Source organism: Hippoglossus hippoglossus, chromosome 14 (assembly GCF_009819705.1).
Source record: "Hippoglossus hippoglossus isolate fHipHip1 chromosome 14, fHipHip1.pri, whole genome shotgun sequence".
Taxonomy (NCBI): domain Eukaryota; kingdom Metazoa; phylum Chordata; class Actinopteri; order Pleuronectiformes; family Pleuronectidae; genus Hippoglossus; species Hippoglossus hippoglossus.
The window spans coordinates 9,500,178-9,520,453 of record NC_047164.1 but is presented as its reverse complement, the minus strand read 5'-3'; the positions used below and the strand labels follow the sequence as shown (position 1 = coordinate 9,520,453).

Here is a 20,276-nt window from a genome sequence, read left to right as displayed (position 1 = left end):
TGATAAGTCATTAATTTGAGTTAGTAGGTCGTTACTTTGATAAACTCACTCATTATTTACGAGATTGTCAGTCATTGTTTTAAGATTGTAAATCATTATCTTTACATTTGAACTCATTATTGTGAGTTAATACATTATTTTTAGATTTTTAGTAATTATGTTTAGATTTTAATGCCATTATTTTAAGTTATTAGGTCGTCATTTTAAGATTTTAAGGAATTATTTCGAGATTATAAATTGTTGTTTTTACATTTTAATTCATTATTTTGAGAAAGTTACAATGACTGACAGGATTAAACAAAGTGGCGCTAATCGGCTTCCATAGACAGAGGCTTGGACAGTGTTTTTTTTTTTTTTTTAATTGGACACTTCAGAGTTCAGTCGCTAGTCGGCGCACTCGCACCTTGACAAACTTCCGCCCTGGCCGGTGAGAGACGCTCGGGCAGCTTTGACTCTGAAACTCTCCATCCAGCGGCTCAGTCTCCTCACCGGCGCGCACTGGCACGCACGGATCCACCGGAGCGCACAGCCAGAGAACAGCGGAGGAATGGACTCCTCTGCACCCGGACCACAGGACCGCACCGCTGGGGGCATGATGGGATGACAGAAGCAGGAGCTGAGGGCTTGGTGGTGAAGAGGAGGATGCTGAAGGTGGCGGTTTGATTCCTGCCTTTACGCAGGGTGGAGAGGTGGTCCACCGCCTGGCAGCAGCATTTAATCCGCTTGTCGGGAGGAGCAGGGAAAGCCCTGCCCAGACACGGAGAGAGAGAGAGAGGGAGAGAGGGAGGGAGAGAGAGGGAGAGTTAAAGTGGAGAGAGTTGACTGGAGGACTCAGTGACTGCTGCTCCACTTCCCACCATGAGTGGACCGACTAATGGTAAGAAATGGGTGTGTGTGCATGTGTGTGTCTGTGTCTATACATGTGTAGTATGTGTGTGTGTGTGTAGATGATGGTGGGGAATGTGTGAGTGTTTCATATATGTGTGTGTGTGTGTGTGTGTGTGTGTACTTCTGCCTAATCAATACCACAGTGTCCTGGGAGGGTTTAAACTGAAGTAGACATAAACAGCCCTTCACTGAGGTTATTGATCACTGGCTCACTTATTGACACTGTATTTCATCATGTCATTAGCGAGCTCCCTGTCAATGAAGGTTAGAGACACAGGTCGGTTTTGTGTATTGCTCGATGTCAACGTCTGTCAGTTTTGTCGTGCAAGATCTGATGTGTGTAACTAAGCATTGATCGATAAAGATTTCTTTAACGAGGGATTCCTCCCCTCCCCCCCCCGTTACACAAACTGGTCAATCTCATTCTGTTAAAGTAACCAGATATGCAACATTCAGATAAATCAGTTATTGTCATCAATACAAGTCAGAAAAGTGAGAGAGCTGCTCAGATATGTTGGATGAAAGGGAAGAAGCCTGCTGCTCTTTGATAGCCGGACGACAAAGGAGCACATCCTTTGGTTTGACGCTGTGCAGGGGAGATTTTAAAATACTCCAACATCCAATCAGAGAAGGTTTTTATTGATGTGAAACCACTAAATCCCAAAATGTATTTCCCCCAAATCAGAAACCAAGTGGCTGAGCAGACCATGCTTCCATCAAGCTTCTCATCCAAGCAGCCGTTTAGTTTCATACATCCCAACAAAGCAAGATATGTAGGACATTAATATTCATGTGTCAGTGTCGCTGTTCAATCCCAAGCATGTAAAGCGCAGCAGAGGGGCCCCCGCTGAGCCACTGTAACCCCGAGAATCTGCCAGAGAAAAGAAGGGGATTATCGTTCGGCCGACTGGCTTGGGTGACACCAGGGGACAGAGCTTATTGGTTTTTATCCAGGCTGTTTATCCACGAGGTCAAAGGTCAGAATGAATATGCGATGCTGTCAAACGCTGCAGAATAAATGGCTCATTTGACTTTGAGGCTGTTTGAGAGACAAGAGGCGAGATTTAATTAAAAAAAATGTTTCTGTGAAAATCAAATTAGTTGGGTCTGCGACGTGCTCTTCTGCACTCGACAACACAAAGATGTTGATGATGATGATGATGATGATGATGATGATGATGATGATGATGATGATGATGATGATGATGATGATGAAAGGTACATTTCAAAAGTTGGAAGAAAGCAGCAGAGAAAGAAACAATCTCGGAAGAAAAGTAATACAAATATGTGAAAAAAGGACATGACACACACTTCATGCTAATGCTGCATGTTTTTCATCAATTCCATGAACACCAACATAAAACATTTAAGATGACTATTAATAACACCCACTCACATGCGAGCAGCCACACACACACACACACACACAGGTGGCTCAGATTTTTCTCTGTCTGTGGTTCCAGTCTTTGTGCAGCCATCTGGCTACAGGACCAATGCCAGCTTCTGTGGCACGTGTGTGCTTAGACCTAGACACACACACACACATACACACACACACACACACACACACACACACACACACACACACACACACACACACACACACACACACACACACACACACACACACACACACACAGAGATGATACGATCTGTTAGGAAACATCTAAGTCCTAGTTTTACCTTTTTTTTTCTGCTGACGTTTATAGATCCACAACTCTCTGTGTCTCTCCTGCTGCTCTCCCGCAGCTTAACCTCCTGACATGTTAAGTTTGCTATATGATTGAATAATACTCTGGGAAGCTGCAGCATTAAGTGTAAATGTCTTTGAACTGAGCAGAATGCGGCAGAATCATTGCTCAGATTTTTGTGCGTGTAGGGTACAGCCAACTGTTGCAGTAAATCAAATCCATCAGTCAGACAGCGTAAAGAAGTACTTGTTTCACTAAGAGGGATTTGACCAGTTTCACAAGTGAGGATGGAAGAGGTGTAATCCCTGAACGGCCTCGCTGTGCCCTTCTCTGCCCCGTTAGTGTGACTCTGTCTGTCATGTATGAGTCGGTTTCAGGATGCAAAGCTTTATTGACATATACACAGTAAAAAACAGATGTTGCAGCATAAAATAAGCAAACTTAATAATAGAGCACCATCCACCACAATGATGAAACACAACAATATCAAAAACCAATACACATAACCAACACACACACACACACACACACACACACACACACACACACACACACACACACACACACACACACGTATCAAACAAACAAACAAACTAACAAGCTGGAAACATGTACAGTATCCAGTATTTCATGTCTTTTATCAGTAATGACATGAAATGGCTTTAATGAAATGGCTTTAATGAAATGGCTTTAATGAAATGGCTTTAATGAAATGGCTTTAATGAAATGGCTTTGATATTGAACATTTTACACATATATATATATATATGTGCAGTTTCTTACTCACATCATTTCCTACTGATCATCTTGTGGCTTACCATTGTGAGGAGGAGAAGACTTCAACCAGCAACAAACAGCTGAACAATAACATTGCTCCTGATTCAAACTGATCACCATGGCCTACAACAGAAGAACCACTAGACATGTCAAAGCTCAGGACAACTGCAGGGGTTGCCGGGCACTTCAACGAGATGTCAATTATCTTGAACATTTGTTGGGCAAGGCGAGGGCCCGTGGTCACCAACTTCGAGACTGTGAACACCTGCTTAGCCAAGTGCTGGCTCAACAAAGTGCTGGCTCAACAAACTGTTGGTCAAACTGCAATCCCCAGAAGTACGCTACTGCGTTGGTGTGTATGAATATGTAAAGTGTAGTAGTTATAACAGAAGAACTGTGTTACAATGATTCATTGAATACATTTAGATGTGTAATAAAGTACAGGCCTGTATTTCCTACACTGACGGCCGTGAGCAGTTTGATCTGTTACTTGTTTGTCTTTGTGTTTCAATCCGTCGCTCTGGAAACACTTTGCTGTAAGACCTGCTCTCTCCTCGCTGGCACAGTGACAGACTGTCCACGAGCCTCTACTATTCACAAAGTCAATTACTGAGCCGTCTTCATCTCCTCTAAACCTTCAGCAGACAGCGAATGTGATTATTGTGTTTGTGTGTCTTCACCATCATGTTACTTTGTATTTCTTTTCAGTTGTTTCTTGAGGATTAGGAAAACTCATTCAAGTAAAATAATATTTAGTTAACTTGTGGATGTGATTCGTTTCTACTTAATATCTAAGACAAACAAGCAGCTTCTTTTCCACATTCATTATACATTAAAGCGTGTGCGTGGCTGTCACATTTATGTAGCACATGAGGGAAAAGATGCGTCTGATCTCTTTCTCTTTCTGAAGCAGTCGTTCCATGTTTTCCTTTTCATCAGGCTTTGATCAGTTGTTAGGGGAAAGGCCTGAAAAAGACAGCACCTGACATGTTTTTCATCCTCCGCTCCCAACAGTTCAGTACCAGTCTGGTCTTTATGGAGGAAACAACAACAGCAGCTCTCCGCTCTCCAGTCGTGGAAATTCGCCCATTGTGTGTGAGCGCTGCAGGGAGGTGTGTCGCGGGGAGGTCGTGCGCGTCAAGAACACACACTTCCATGTTCAGTGCTTCACGTGCCAAGGTAAAAAGAAAAACTCTCCACACACCTACACACAAAAATACGCTTCCTTATTCACACATATTTCCATCCTCACACACAACGTCAGTCTTGGTCTAATACGCAGGTTTTCATGTGTGGATTCCACCCACTCAATTGTACATGATTGACTATTAAATAATAATCAGTAGTCAAACAAGAAAGAGCCAGCACAACGGGATCAGTGACGATTTCTGTGTTCGCTGAAATAGAAACTGAGTGATGACTTTACCAGGTTCAAAGCCAAGCACAAAGTACAAGAAGAAAAGACTTTCAGTGGCACAGAAGTATCAGTAATTGCTGTCACCAGAAGCACGAGGTGACGTGAAATCTCCACAGTGAAGAGAAGCTGGGAAGATCTTTGATCCTTCAAACATTAGAGGAATTATAGTTTTGTTTAAATATTCCAGCATAAGCAGCATGTATTCACTGGCAACTGGATTTGGACCTTGTACCATTGATACTCGTCAAGTGTCTGCTGCTGTGGTGAAGTGATTTTGGTGGCATCTGATCGACAGGCCAGGCTTATTGCAGCTATCATCTATCATCTTGTTTGGGTAAAGTCACATGTTTAGAAAGGTCTTCAGCGTCCAAGCTGTCGGAGGTGAAGCTAGTTTGATGAACAGTTTAATATCCAGGGACACAAGATATATCTGAAGGGTCGTGAGGTGATTAGAGGAAAGATTTAGGAAGTTGTGATACACAAATCAGTTTTCAGTTTCTGGACTTTTTCTCTAATCTTTGATTCTCTGACGTCTGAAATGTGGCCTCAACTACTCACTGCTTTTTGTAAGATGTCATAAGCCTTCAAGATCGGAAACCACTAGTTTGACATTTAACAATGTTTTGTGTTTTAAAAGCTAATCACATCATCCATTGTGTAAAATCTACGTCGTAAAAGTAACTACACTGAAGTTGTCAAATGTGTCGGAGTAGAAAGTAGAGCCCAACTGAGATGTTTTTTTGGAGTAAGATGCAATTACTGATGTTAGGCTGTAAAAAGCTCATATAAACATATATTTAAAAAGCCCTTATGACAAAGAAAACATATTTTACAGTGTTACCATAATCTTTATTCTAAATAATTCTAAATAAAAGGAAAACACAACCAAATATATACAACTTGAAATAAGTAAACAGAATCAAAGTTTTCATATTGGCAAACATAAACCCAGTGGATGTATAATGTGGCATAATATGGAAAAATTTAAGTTAAGCACAAGTATGTCCAAATTGTACCTAAGTATAGTACTTGAGTACTTTCCACCACTGCTTAAAGTAAAGCAGCCGAATGGAACCTTAGCATTATTGATCTGATTACATTTAACTGATACATGTGGAGATGATATTCAGAGAGAAATGAGTTCCACAGTAACACAAAAATAAAACAACAGCTAAAACATGGGATTTGAAGATCTTTTATTTTCATGCATGTCCATCTGGTTGCATGTGCAAACACAAACACACACACACACACCCACAGTGAGTATTTGTGTCCACCAGTGAGCAGGTGGGACAGAACGCACCAGTCGAGGTCTGGAGTCAGCAGCTAGCGTAGCAGTGCAGTCAGCAGGTTTTTTCTCAGCTCGTAGTCAGACTCCAACCAGCGAATCTCCTTTCACAGGCCGAGACCCCCACAGTCCCAAAGCGCTGCAGGACAACACAGTTTGATCTGCAGGTAACCACGCCTGAATGCGCTCAGCCACATAGCCACAGAGAGAGGAGGGGGATCTGTTTTTCTCTTTTTTCTCTCTGCAGAACTCAAACATAACCTGAGCTGAAACGACTGCTGCCGCTGAATGAGTGACTTTAACCGTTGGCTGAATGGAGTCCCTCCTTCCCTCAGACGGGACACGAGCCAGATTTATTGATGGAAGCGTTCTCTCTTTGATATTAAAGTATTTATTATTATGGACAATTGATCTTGCAGAGTAAGCTTAATGACTTTTAGCTAATGGACTGCAGGGCTGAGTAGACGTCAGCTGATGAAGTGGACAAGAATCAAATCGTCAGCTTTTAGTACACGGGCATCTGTGTGTGTGTGTGTGTGTGTGTGTGTGTGTGTGTGTGTGTGTGTGTGTGTGTGTGTGTGTGTGTGTGTGTGTGTGTGTGTGTGTGTTTTCTCATCTGCTCATTATCATTATCTTTTCCTCTCCCGTTCCTCTCCCTCTTTGTCGTTTCCTTCTCTCACATTTTTCTACTTTGTTTGTGGCTGCGAATGTCAGAGAGTTACAGTGCATCGTTGTTTGGTAAACAGTGTAATCTCCTGCGAAAATGTGGCCATTTTGAAGTAAACATTTTTTGGGGGGATAAGGAGAGAAGAGAGAAGGGAGAAAGAGTAGAAGAGGGTAGATTTGTGATAAATGATGGTGTGGAGCCGCGGTATCAAGGTCCCACCGATACAAGCCAATTAGTCACTCTCATCAGTCAATCGTGATGTTACACCCTGTTGTTGGTGTCAAATAACTAATTAAAACTAAATTTACTGGAAAAATGTAACATTTCATAATGAATTAGTGCTATAAGAACGACCTGAAATGACAGAAACCATCTTTACTGTTTACGTTGACTTTTTAGTTTGGTCCATGTCCCATCCACTAACATGGATGAGGCATGGTTTAGGACCTACACTGCAGCCAGCCAACAGGGGGCGATGTAGATCATTTGGCTTCACTTTTGTGTGACTGTCAGGTCGTCCATCTTTATGTACAGTCTGTGAGGTCGATAAGATGGCAGCTCGACCCGAGCCCATCAGGTCGGGTTTGGATCGGGCTTGATCATGTTGGCTTGGCTGTCTACTTTTACACTGCACATGACTGTAGTTGGGAATTTGGGCACAAAATACAGGATTCCTGTCGGGTTTGGTCTCAGTTTGTTTTTTCTCAGGCTAGGGTTGGGTTCAGAAAAAATGCCTCTCGGTTTCAGGTCAGCCTTGGTTAATTTTCTCTCATGCGCAGAAGCTTCAGACTTCAGACCATGCACTGGACAGAATATTAAGATTAACTTACATATAATGAACATCCTGGGTAGGGTTATGCTTGATACATGAACTTTTCCTCACGATTTTAACGAATTTTGATTCAAAGATATCAGCTTCAGTCCCCAGAGGATGAACCGCACTGACTTTTTAAACTATAGCGTCACCATAAGTTTGACTGTTGTGGTTTTTCATGGAACGTCTCAACAAGTTTGTTTCCTGTCAGAGCAATAAGAATAAAATGCAGAAAAGTGTGGCAATTAAATTTTCAACAAGGCTGATCACTCAGAAGACAAAGAAAAAAGCAACTCTGTAAATAATATCTTTCTGCTCTCATACAAATCTCATAAAAGATGGAAGATCTTTTCTAAATTCGACCTCATTCCAAAGTGAATAATGCCAGTTTTTGGATTATTATTATCTTCATGTATCTGCTCGTACGTAGTCGTTTCTCATCAGTTTGATGGACAAACACTAATGCCTCACAATTAAAAACCCAATTTTCTATCCGTGTTAACATTGTAGCCAAAAATCCATAACGTGTCACAGAATTGTACCAGTGTAATCCCTCAGTTAGAATATTGGCTGGTTACACTTCCCATTCTATCCTCCCCCCCCCCCTCCTCCGCCCTTGATGCCTGCGTCCATCCTGTTCACACTCATGCAAATGCCGAGAAGCTACAGCGCGGAAATCCATCCCATGTTGATGATGCGAATAGATGAGGGAAGACAGTGACAGGACGGCAGACGTGTGCTGGACGGACAGATCGATAGCCTCATTGATACCTCCCCCGGGTCCCCCTGTCTCTCCTTCTCTTCCTCCACATCCTCATCCCCTCACTTTGCTGTCTGCTTCCCTTTCTCCTCACACATGATGCTTTCTCTCTATTCAGCTTCCTCTAATCTGTCCCCTGACTCCCATCTTGCTTTTCTTCTCTTTTCTCCCTGTCTCCACTCAGCCTCGTGTCTAACATAATCCTTCCCCTCTTCTCTCCTCTCCCCTCTTTTTTTTTTTTTCACTCGGAAATTGAGCCATGTACATCATCTATGACCTTACAGTGTCTCTTCTGCAAAATAACCACTTCAGTCACGCCTGGAAAAATAGGACAAACGCTTCAAAACGTCTGATTCGCACCGTGCATCAAAACATTTCACGAGCCATCTTGCAATAAAGTGCTGTGAGTCTATTGTTTTATTTAAAACCTAATTTTTAAGACTGTTTTGGGATAATTTTCTCTCTTAAAGTTAAGTGCACACTAATAAATTTGGATGTATTGTACAACTGATGCTTCACCTTCACCTAAGATAAGATGACTTCGAGGCCTGACCCATTAGGGCCTTAATCGAGGAACATACCTCCACCAAAGCCCAACAGTCCCCTTATGGAACCACATTTAAATTCACTAGATCCCGATATTTATTTGGATATGCACCAAATTTGCACACACTCATAACTATCAGCTTCCTAAACATGTCAGATCCAGATCCGCACCAAAATTGAATGGGTTCTTCCCTGGACCTTGCTCCACCCCTCCACAAACCTTCATGGAAATCGGTTGAGCAGTGTGTGTGTGTGTGTGTGTGTGTGTGTGTGTGTGTGTGTGTTTTATCAGCATTAGCCATACAGGCAGTCACGGATGAACTGGCATTTTCTTCTGAAGAGACTTCAAGGACAAACTGTGCAGCAGCAGCTTCTGCATCAGCTCGGCTGTGGAGCACTTTCCTTTTGTGTGCGTCTTTTCATGAGCATTTGCATCAGTGAGCTGGTGTTCTTCTATGTGCATGTTTGTTTTTCTGTGTCTCTGGAAGCTAAATCAGGAGGATGAGACGGAGACAGCCACCGTGTGTGTGTGTGTGTGTGTGTGTGTGTGTGTGTGTGTGTGTGTGTGTGTGTGTGTGTGTGTGTGTGTGTGTGTGTGTGTGTGTGTGTGTGTGTGTGTGTGTGTGTGTGTGTGTGTGTGTGTGTCAGGCCTCCAGGAGTTCTTGTTTCAACCATCTATCTTCATTTATATCACTCTTTCTTAAATCTGTTTTTCCTTCGCTTATGTCTTTCTTCACCCCCCCTGACCCTTTGCTTCAGCCGCTGGCAGTGAACAAAAGAATCACTAACTGCTGTCTTTCTGCCAACTGTGTGTGTGTTTACGCCTTTGTGTCCAGGCATCAAGCACTTCCATCAAATAGGCTACAAATCAATCTTAACAGTTGAAAAGTATTTAAATACTTCACTTCCTCCGGTGAACCGCGGCTGAACCTGCACCCTGACGTGCAGCAGGAAGGGAAAAGTAGAGAGTCTGGTGGAGAATTAAAGTGGTGGAGCAAAAAGTCAAGAAGAGAGAAAAGACTGGAAGGAAGGGGTTAGATTTGTACATCGAGCTTGGGCTGAAAAAATGCAAAATATCTCCCTGGGAAATTCCGTTGATGATGTGAAAGCTTGCATTGACTTGAAAAATATGAATGGCATGTAAATTATCCTACTAAAAAATCCATGTCTAATGTGCGAAGGCCTTAAATACAAAGAACAAGAAAAGCTCCATCTTATCTTGGATTTGCCTGATGTGTCTTTCTTTTCTTCTCTGTAAAAGCACCACAGCTCTCTTATTTGTTATCGTTTATCAGATTTACAGACTTTATTACAGACATTTTGAGGGCAGGAGCAGCACAGATGGGACTAATAACATTATCAGTGGCTTCTGTAGACTCCAGTTTCCGACTGAGCAGTTTCTCCGTCCTTAAACTTCATATGTGAATGTGAAGTGGCTTGAACTAATTCCCGGGAAATTTTCTTTGAGGTTTCTTATTCTGTCTGGTGAGAATAATAAGTCGTAGAAGTCGGAGGTCCCCTTCAGTTGCCCTGAGGATCCCTGTGTGGTCACTGCAGCCGTCTCGCTGGTGTCTGGCTGAACTGCACAGAAAGACAGCGTGGAGCCTGACTCTCTGAAAGGTCGCACATGGTCATAAAAACAATGTCCACCACCGGATCTACTGTCGACAAGAGGAAATCACCTGTGATTTACATACAGGAGGCTGAATTCACTTTAATACAAGAACATTAAACACATCTTGATAATCGGTAATCACTGTTGATCTTGTTGTGACTGGTTAGACTGTATCTGCTGTGTCTGCACAGGAGCCGTCTGGGTTTCTGCCGTACCAGCAGACAGAGCAGAGACCAAATGTAGAAATTCCTCCGAGTTTGGGACAACAGATGGGGCCAGGGAAGGTCAGGGGGAGGTCACGTGAGGGTGAGAAGGTCACGCTTGAGGTCACAGAAAGTGACAATTCTTTCCTATTTTAACATTAAGCTTAAGACGGTGAGTTCAAGTGGCTGCGGGAAGATTTGTCCCAAGAGGGACCGAGCTGTCATGGGACAGGGAGGAGTAATGGATGTTGGCAGGAGGGCAACTCCTCATTTATATTCTGAGATTCTCTGCGCTGACATTTTCTGCTCCTTCTATTGTAATTACATTGTAAATCCGTGACATGAAATCTTCAGTTTAATGAAATTAATTTAGGGTTGGAGACAAATCTTGTTGACTTTGCATTTAGTGAAGTTCTTGACAGGTCAAATGGTTTTAAGAGCAGTTTTGATCGGATCGTATGACTTCATGTTCTTACATATATTACGGGCAGGTCTATCATTTGTGGAAGTGGATGTGGGAATAACCCCCGACATTTGGGGATAAATCACACTCCATTTACTTCTTGTCCTAAAGAAAAAGACTCTGTACAGTTCTTGATGAGAACTTTATAAGTTTTAAGTTATTATCAATGTCATATAAATGCACTTGTTAATGGACTACATTTATCTAGAGCTTTACTAGTCCACTCAAAATGCTTTACAGTACAAGTCACATTCACCCGCTCACACACACAACGCAATTAAAGTGTTTTTTTATTCACACATTGCCGGCACAGTGGTCACGGGCAATTTCGGGGCTCAGTGTCTTGCTCAAGGACACTTCGACATGCTAACTGGGAATCGTACCACCGACCATCTGGTTGGTGGATGACCTGCTGTACCCCCTGAGCCACAGTCGCCCCCTCATCAGACTCTAAAACCATGCTGTTTGAAGCTGCACTCCAGCATGTTAGTATGCTGTCTAATTTATTTAGATTGTGAGAATGCTTACATGCTAAATTAGATAATTAGAACGTCCTTACTTGTGCAGATGTTTAACCCAAAGCTTTGGACTGTTGATGTCCTTACATCCATCATACCATCCACCCATCCATCCTTCCATCCATCCATCATACCATCCTTCCACCCATCCTTCCATCCTTCCATCCTTCCATCCATCCATCATACCATCCACCCATCCATCCTTCCATCAACGATCACCCATTTATCCTGAGGATCCTGATTGTCTCTATCAAATGTAATAGCCGTCCATTCATCAGTTGAGACATTTCACTTCAAACCACAAATGTGAACTTCATGGTGGCGCCCAACAATTAAAGCTTCATCCTCTGTGGACCATGAATTTCATGGCAATCAAACTGAGATATTTTAATCTGGATGAAAGTGATGGATCAAAAGAACAGCTGACATTGACATCCCTAGAGCCAAGCAGCCATCATGGCTAATAAGACTAGACCAACAAAAAAACACCAGTTTTAAGTACAGAAGCTCACCAGGGAGAAGCAAAGTATAGCAAAACTATATTAAAGATTAGCCGACTTTATGGTCTGTATTATTAAAATCCAAACATTGAAAATGACTCAGACGAAAATTAAAGCATGTAAATACCCATACAAGGATCGTAAGGTCTCTAAGGGACAGTTATTTTAAATTTGGCCTGTGAATTTAAGTCCACATATCCCAGAGGTCCCTCTAGAGAGGCTCCCTCTCTTTCCTGTTCTCCTCCACATCTTAATAGTTTCCCACTCAGAGATGAACGTGTGAACGTTTTCAGCAGGGTGTGAACGTGTTAGTGTGAGCGTGTTAGTTTGAGACAGAGCCACTTAAAAGGAGTTGGTCAACTGTTTGTGGGTTTGCATAGATGATGTCGTCATAGCTGGTTGAAAGACTCACAACACAGACACTGTTATTTGAATCACACTGTACTCAGTAGAGCGTATACCTCCGTTAAGGCCCCTATCAAACTATATTCAGATCCACTAAACCCAGATTTCTATTCAGATCAAACTCCACACAATTACAGATTTCAGTCCCCTAAATATGCCAATTTTTTCCACCAAGATCCAGGAATTACTCCATAGGAAATAAGTTATAATGTCAAAAATATATATTTTTTGGCAATGTTAAAGAAATTGATGAAAAATGTCCCTTGACCAAGTTTTGTGGAAATCTGTTCTGTAGATTTTGTGTATTCCTGCTGACAAACAGCTCAGGCGTGAAAACTTTATCTCCTTTGTAGAGGAAATGAATAGTTGATTTGTTGGATTTTTTTATACCCAAAAGAACATATGATACATGTCAAATATTTATTAGACCCCCTCTGTGGACAGCTTTAGTCTCAGACAGACTGACAATGATTCAAAGATGCACTTTGAAGATCAGAGACAGGAGACAAAAAACTAAAATACTGTCGGTATTTCTCATGTTTCAGATTTTGTCGTATGAACTACGATTAATCTTCTTAAAATCAACTAAATTATGGGAAGATCATTCAACTATAAATATAAGGATGGACATAAGCATTATGTCTGTGTTGGAAAATCACATCAAAACGACGTCTGATCTGAAAAACTACCAGTTCAATTAGGTCAGGATTCTGCAGGAGGTCCGTCCTGTTTGTGTAGTTTTCTGGGTTGAAAACAGAGTAAAATGAAGGTTAAGAGAAAACCAGACCGCCACTCAGGCTTACGTCTAAGCATGATACAGGAAACCTTTCTCATGGATTCATCTCAAGTAGGCTTGACAGCTGCAGCGCTGCCTTCACAGGTCTCTCCAAGAGTCAATCAGACAGTTACTGCTGATTCAGAGCAGCTGCCAGAGTCCTCACAAAGGCCGAGAACGTGAATCCACTCACACCAGTTCTCCGACCTTTACACCGGCTCCCTGGGCAGAGATGTTCTCCAGCTAAACTAAAACCTTTCTGTTTGTCGCTACCTTGTATTTATGTAAATGTAGGCCTGTTTATTCATATATTGCACATCACTGTAGCTCTTCTGTACTTTTTAAAACTTCTTTAATAACAAATTTTGGCTAATTTATTTATTCTTTCAAATCATATTTATGAGTCTTTTTATTTGGTCTTTGCCTTTTATGCCTCATGTAAAACATTTTGATTTGCCACTCTGTTGAAAGGTGCTGTACAAATTAAGTCACCTGGCCTTGGTTCTCTGCCTGTACTGTTAATCACGTACTGTTTATCATGGGGCTTTTGGCAATGGGGGCATTTGTATATTTATCGTTCATCATGTTAATATGGGATGTCGGCGTGCATGGGTACAGCAGCTCTTACTGTAGCTCTCCAGTGTGGTGCCTTATTGGTGTGTGTGTAAGCTACATTTATCTGTGCTGCTGTTTTAGCTTTGCACAATATTCCAGTCTAAGTGCAATAACGGTCTTCACTCTGGTGAAGTGACATCAACACCTTTGCCCTCTAGCATATATCTTAGTGTTATATATATATATTTTACGTTATTTATTGTATTTTCTATTGCTAGATAGCACCTGTGTATTTGTTCAGTTGTCGTATAGGACCTGTGTGTGTGTTTGTCTATTTTTTACTTCCAAATGCACCATCAGGAGCAGGCTTTCTAATATCCACGTAAAATTACAAGAAGATTCCATGGTTCAGATTATTCATGTTTGCCTCCTTGCCTATACCACAGGAGCTTTGAATAGAAATTATGGCTCCTATAGATAAATAAATTAGGCATTTCCACTGCTTGTCTTCTTCTACAGTATCTCTCGCTCTCTTTGTGTGTGTGTGTGTGTGTGTGTCTGAGACACTTAACACACGCACTCGGATCAGATCCATTCACTCCACTGGGTTTAGAGCCATTAGCTTAATTAGGGGCCAGACATTCGGTTCATTGTCAGATATCTTGATCCGTTGGCTGCCTTTCAGACGTCTAACCCACATCACACAAACACACACACACACACACACACACATAGGTTGTATCATGGTACCACTCTGCAGTTTATACCTGCACTGACTGGGCCTGTGCACCGCAGATCACATCCCAGTGCCAGTTATGTTTTGACTGGTGTGGAGCTGAGTGGGTAAAACATGGCACCGACAGCGTCAGTGATTCGATTCATTTCTGGGACTTAACGTGATAGAAATCGTTGCAGTGGTGGCATCATAAGAGGATTTCCCCTTAGTTGTGTTCACCACATGTCGCACGCTGTGGCACATTTTGGAAAACGCGACTGATGGGAGGTAAGAGGAAGCTCCTGCCACCCTGACAGCTGAAGCAAATCATCGCTCATCTCCTTTTAAAGTGCCTATAACCACCCAGCTCAGCAGAGGCCCCCTCACCCTCAGCTCAGCTGGGGCAGAAGCAATCATTTGCCTGAGAGACTTTGAATCTGCAAAATAAAAGCCATCCATCATGCGCTCAGTATATACAGTGTAGTTAACACAGTGTGTGCATCCGTGTGCACTCAGGACTCAGGAGTCTCTTCACCTGGACATGTATCAAACAACAGCCTCCACAGACACACATTAAATTGCATAGTGTGTGTAAACATGCTCAGAAAAAACAGCTGTAATCTATAATCCATATAATACTGTATATGTATATATATTTGTATGCATGGGAACCATAACATAATGTATAAATTAACAGATTAGATGGTTACTGGTCTAATCCCCAAAACCAGATTATAGTATTAACCCTTTAGAGGTCAGACGGGACAACAGATTGCGCTCTCCACAACCCCACAACCCCACCCCTTCCACACACACACACACACACACACACACACACACACACACACACACACACACACACACACGCACACACACGCACGCACGCACACACACACTAACCATGTTTTCTACCTACCCTCAATCCAGAAGGTGAAACCTCATGTTAAGTGGATTAATACTGGTGCTTGTGAGAGGACAGCAGACTGACAACTCAAGTTTTGCAATATATAGCAGAGACTTGAGTTGTAATCATATATATTAGTCAGGAGTGTTTCAGAGGACTTTGGGGGCCCCAGACAAAAGGGCCCCTCAAGTTTACCGGCCCACCCAAGAAACACCTGATACATGATAGTCTTCAACCAAACCTTTAAAATTACAAAGCTTTTTTGCAGAAAGATATATTTGCACAAGGTCTGGAAAGGGGGTTTCTGTCCATGGTTGTCCCAAGTAGTCGATCATAGAATTTAAGGGGATTCTCACGAAACTGTTGGGGCTCTGGATCAGCTGGGGCCCCAGTCAATTTCTTCCTTTCTTGACTACCCCTTTGCCACAGACTGTCAAGGTTTGTGGTAATCATATGTCTCTATTTTGTGCTTGCCACACAGTGACTATATTCTTTTAACTCTCATCATTTAATCTTCCTAGTTCTAAACAATGACATGAACCAACTCATATGTCTTTCTCTCCTTCCCTCCAGTGTGCAGCTGTGACTTGGTGCACTCAGGTTTCTTCCACCACTCCGGAGAGTACATCTGCACCGAGGACTACCAGCGGCTCTACGGGACCCAGTGTGACAGCTGTGACCAGTACATCACTGGAGAGGTGGTGTCTGCTCTGGGGAGGACGTACCACCCGCACTGCTTCGTCTGCAGCGTCTGCAGGTGAGGGATAAGTGTCTGAGTGTGTAGCTGCAACAATTTCACACTTAAAAAGTCATGAAAAAGAAGGGTGGACAAGTCAATTTGGCAGTTCATCACAAACTTACATAAGTGTCCAACCGAACCCATAATGTCATCTTGTAAATTTAAATTTTAAAGATAAATTGGTGAGGGCAATTATGATATTTCTTTCACCACACAGATAACATTTTACCACCATTTAGGTCAATGAAATGTCTGCAGGGATCCAAACAGTTTTCCATCTCTAACTTGTGACCATAAAAACAACAGCAGCATTTGAGATTCTTGTAGAATAACACATATTGTGGATTACAGACTTTGAAAGTCTGTTCACACACAGCACAGGTGGCTCTTTACAATTGAAACTAAATGATGCACGAGAGCTGTCGGCCACAAAATCCCTCTGTCAGTCAATGGAAGTTTATTGAATCTGTGCTTTTAGCGGGTTTATCACAGTGTTTTACTGATATTAAAAACTGAAGGATGGGGAGAAACAGGCAGCAAGTCAAGTCATTTGTTCAGGCCCAGACACCTACTTTAATTACACAGGAAAATACAGTGCTTTATATTGGAAACTTAATTCAGTCTTAACTTAATCAATATACCACTTAAACATCTCGGGGGCTGGTAGGAGACAGATTAAAAAAGAGGAGTAATCAAAAATGAAGCAGCCTTCCTCAGTCTTGTTGCCCTGGATTCTACCCATAATTCAACTTGCCTCTTTCAAACTCCACATCCTCAGACCACCAGTGTTAACTACATGAAGCATTTCCTGCTGAAAATGCAGTGTGAATGTAGAGCTGCTGAAATGCTTTCCTGAATCAAGCTCAAATGCATGTGATGATGTCACCAGGTCCTACTCTCGAAGCACCCGTTATAAAATCCAGGAATTACAGAAAAAGCTGAATATTGATAGTTGGAAAAAGTTAGTGATTGCAGACATGTGCTGAACGAGGGACCGAAACCCCAAAATTGATACCGAAAAACACACGGAAGAAGAAAGATAATAAAGAAACTGTAACTGCTGTGTCTGTATTCACACTAATTAAAATAAAGTAGTCGTTGCCCATTTAGTTACTCATAATGGTAAATGTCTCTGGACCAGGAAGAAGAGATTTAACAATATTTTTTATTGACACACTCAATATAGAAGATATACTTCTCTACTGTTGGCAGCTCCCTCTTTAATCATCATATATCACATAAATCTATATTGGCTTCAGTTCAGTTGACTGCAGCTGACTTGATAAACGTGATTTGTATAAGTCTGTGAAGTCAATCTGTAAACGGCTAACGATCGCTCCGTGTTTTAGATGTAAAGATCATTAGGTTTTCATTTGCTCCCCTCATTTGATCATTTGATCCCCTGTGTGTGCCCACTCCTATGATATCAACACACTCCACTGAGATTGCAAATTAGGCTCATGCATCTCGAAAAAATGGCGGAGTCAGCCCGGTGCAATAAAAATGTGTCCCACAAATGACTTATTGGCTGCATGATAGAGATTTTGGTCAACTGACCCTTTTAACTTGAATTTCTGCACTGCCGTATCTGCATGACCACGCTGAAATGTGCTCTTTGTTCTCAGGAGCCCGTTCCCAATTGGCGACAGGGTGACCTTCTGCGGGAAGAAGTGTGTGTGTCAGCAGTGCTCGCACTCTCTGAGCAGCGACAAGCCCGTCAAGGTCCACGGGCCCAGCTGTAAGAAAACAAACACCCCATCACTGCATGCCTCACAAACATATGCAAAAATGCTAACCGGATTATACTTAAAGGGACAGCCCACCCAGAAATGAATATTCACTCCTCACCACTGTGCCGATGGAGGGGGGGTGAAATGTTTGAGTCCACAAAAGACTTCTGGAGTTTCAGGGGTAAAACAGTGTTGCAGCCAAATCCAATACAATTGAAGTAAATGGTGATCGATTCTTCAAACGGGAAAAAAACTATGGAAAAAAACATAAAATGCCTCCAAACTGCTCCTGTGATGTCATCCAAGTGTCCACAAGCCCCGACATTCGAATTCAACTCGAAACAGCATCATTTACACCGTGTTTTTAGCCTAAATGTCCTCTGATATCCTCCTTTTTATACATTCAGGCTAAGATGAAACAAGAAAATCATTCCTTGATTCTTCTTCATCTGATTTACCCAATAATTAATAATCTGGCCAATTGGTTTCGATGCAGATATTGAAATGACTCACTTCTTTTTGATTCATCTGGCACATATTGATCTGTGCTGTTCCCCCACGGGCGAAACACAACAAAAGACTTGTGCCGTCCACCTGCTGAACTTTGCAAAAACACACCCACACAAACACACACGTATACACACACACCCAGGAGGTGGCCTCCTGCTCCAGGTATTTGTGTGGCCTGGTTCTGTTAGCTCCATCTGGTGAAGACAGTGTGACCATAATGTCAGGAGAGAGGGATTAGGAAGAGACGAAAAGGAGAATTGATGAGAGGAAAACACACAGGAAGGACGATGAATGAACATTTGTGGAAGCTGCTCTTTTCTCTCCTGTTTGTTTTCTCACAGCTGCATTTCTGTTTCTCCTCTCCTCTCCACACCTAACCTCTCCCTTTCGTCCAGACTGCGCCGGCTGTGGCGAGGAGATCAGACAGGGTCAGTCCCTGCTGGCTCTGGAGAGACAGTGGCACGTCAGTTGCTTTAAATGCCGGACATGTGGCTGTGCGCTCACTGGAGAGTACATCAGCAAGTAGGTGGCTTGATCCCCCATCTGTACAGTCTGTGTACAGGTGTTTCCACATGTCCACGTCCTCTGTTTGCATCCCAAAACAAACAAAAGTGGAACAAAGGCAGGAAGTCAGGGGGGAACATTTAACCTGAGAACTGTTTTCTCCGTGTAGGGATGGGATTCCTTACTGTGAGGCGGATTACCACTCACAGTTTGGGATCAGGTGCGAGGGCTGTAACAGGTACATCAGCGGCAGAGTGCTGGAGGTGAGTGTGTTTGTGCATATACTTTATGTACAAGTGTGTGTGTGACAGATGGGAGCATGAGGAAGAATGACTGACTTTTTATATTTGTGTGAAAGATTGTGTGTGTGTGTGTGTGTGTGTGTGTGTGTGTGTGTGTGTGTGTGTGTGTGTGTGTGTGTGTGTGTGTGTGTGTGTGTGTGTGTGTGTGTGTGTGTGTGTGTGTGTGTGTGTGTGTGTGTGTGTGTGTGTGTGTCCATAAAAAGCTACAGAAAACACAGCTGCCCCTCTTCAAATGACTCAAGTGTTGACTGGTGACGAGGCAGCTTTGGAAAACCAGCATGGCAACACTTCCATCTCCCCTCGTCTATTCATTCCATCATTTTCCATTTCTTATCGCCTCTCCCCACATTCTTCACTCCTCATTGTTTTCCTCCATGTCTTATCGCCACTCGGTTCCCACTCCCTCATTTGTGTCACCTGCTTTTGCTTCTCTCTGGCTTATTTATTTCTTCTTTCCTCCCCCTCTCTCTCCTCCAGGCTGGAGGGAAGCACTACCACCCCAGCTGTGCCAGGTGTGCGCGCTGTCACATGATGTTCTTGGAAGGAGAGGAAATGTACCTCACAGGTGAAATGAAACACTATGTGTAAAAGTGATAGGATGTGTTATTAGTTTTTCTGAATAAATATCTGTGCCCATACAAAAGTGCTTCTGCATCTCTACAGCCAACGGGCATAAAAATAGAATTGTAGCATCTATTGAATTAGCTGTTCCCTGCAAGTACCCAGATGGCCTGAGTGTGTGTGTGTGTGTGTGTGTGTGTGTGTGTGTGTGTGTGTGTGTGTGTGTGTGTGTGTGTGTGTGTGTGTGTGTGTGTGTGTGGGACCCAAAGAAAAGGCAAGTCAGACAGAAGTAGGATACAGCCACCTGATAAATGGCTGCTTTTAACAAAGTACCATTATGTAGGTTATTGATCGCACATATAACACTCGTTACTACATTTAGCGACAAAGACACACGTAACACACCACAGACACACACACACACACACA

General features: G+C 42.6%; 1 protein-coding gene across 4 annotated transcripts in view; it reads left to right on the top strand.

The window, feature by feature from the left end:
- The first annotated feature begins 450 nt into the window (after positions 1–450).
- Positions 451–20,276, top strand: part of LOC117774014 (actin-binding LIM protein 3-like) — a 43,383-nt gene continuing 23,557 nt past the window's right edge. Inside the window, exons 1-7 of one of the 4 annotated variants that reach the window (XM_034606012.1) lie at positions 451–877; positions 4,371–4,535; positions 16,075–16,258; positions 17,866–17,978; positions 18,876–19,002; positions 19,154–19,247; positions 19,764–19,851. In XM_034606012.1, the coding sequence (XP_034461903.1) occupies positions 859–877; positions 4,371–4,535; positions 16,075–16,258; positions 17,866–17,978; positions 18,876–19,002; positions 19,154–19,247; positions 19,764–19,851 (790 nt within the window). In that variant the 5' untranslated portion in view covers positions 451–858. The remainder of the gene's footprint in view (positions 878–4,370; positions 4,536–16,074; positions 16,259–17,865; positions 17,979–18,875; positions 19,003–19,153; positions 19,248–19,763; positions 19,852–20,276) is intronic. The other 3 variants (XM_034606013.1, XM_034606014.1, XM_034606015.1) reach the window with 3 other exon arrangements.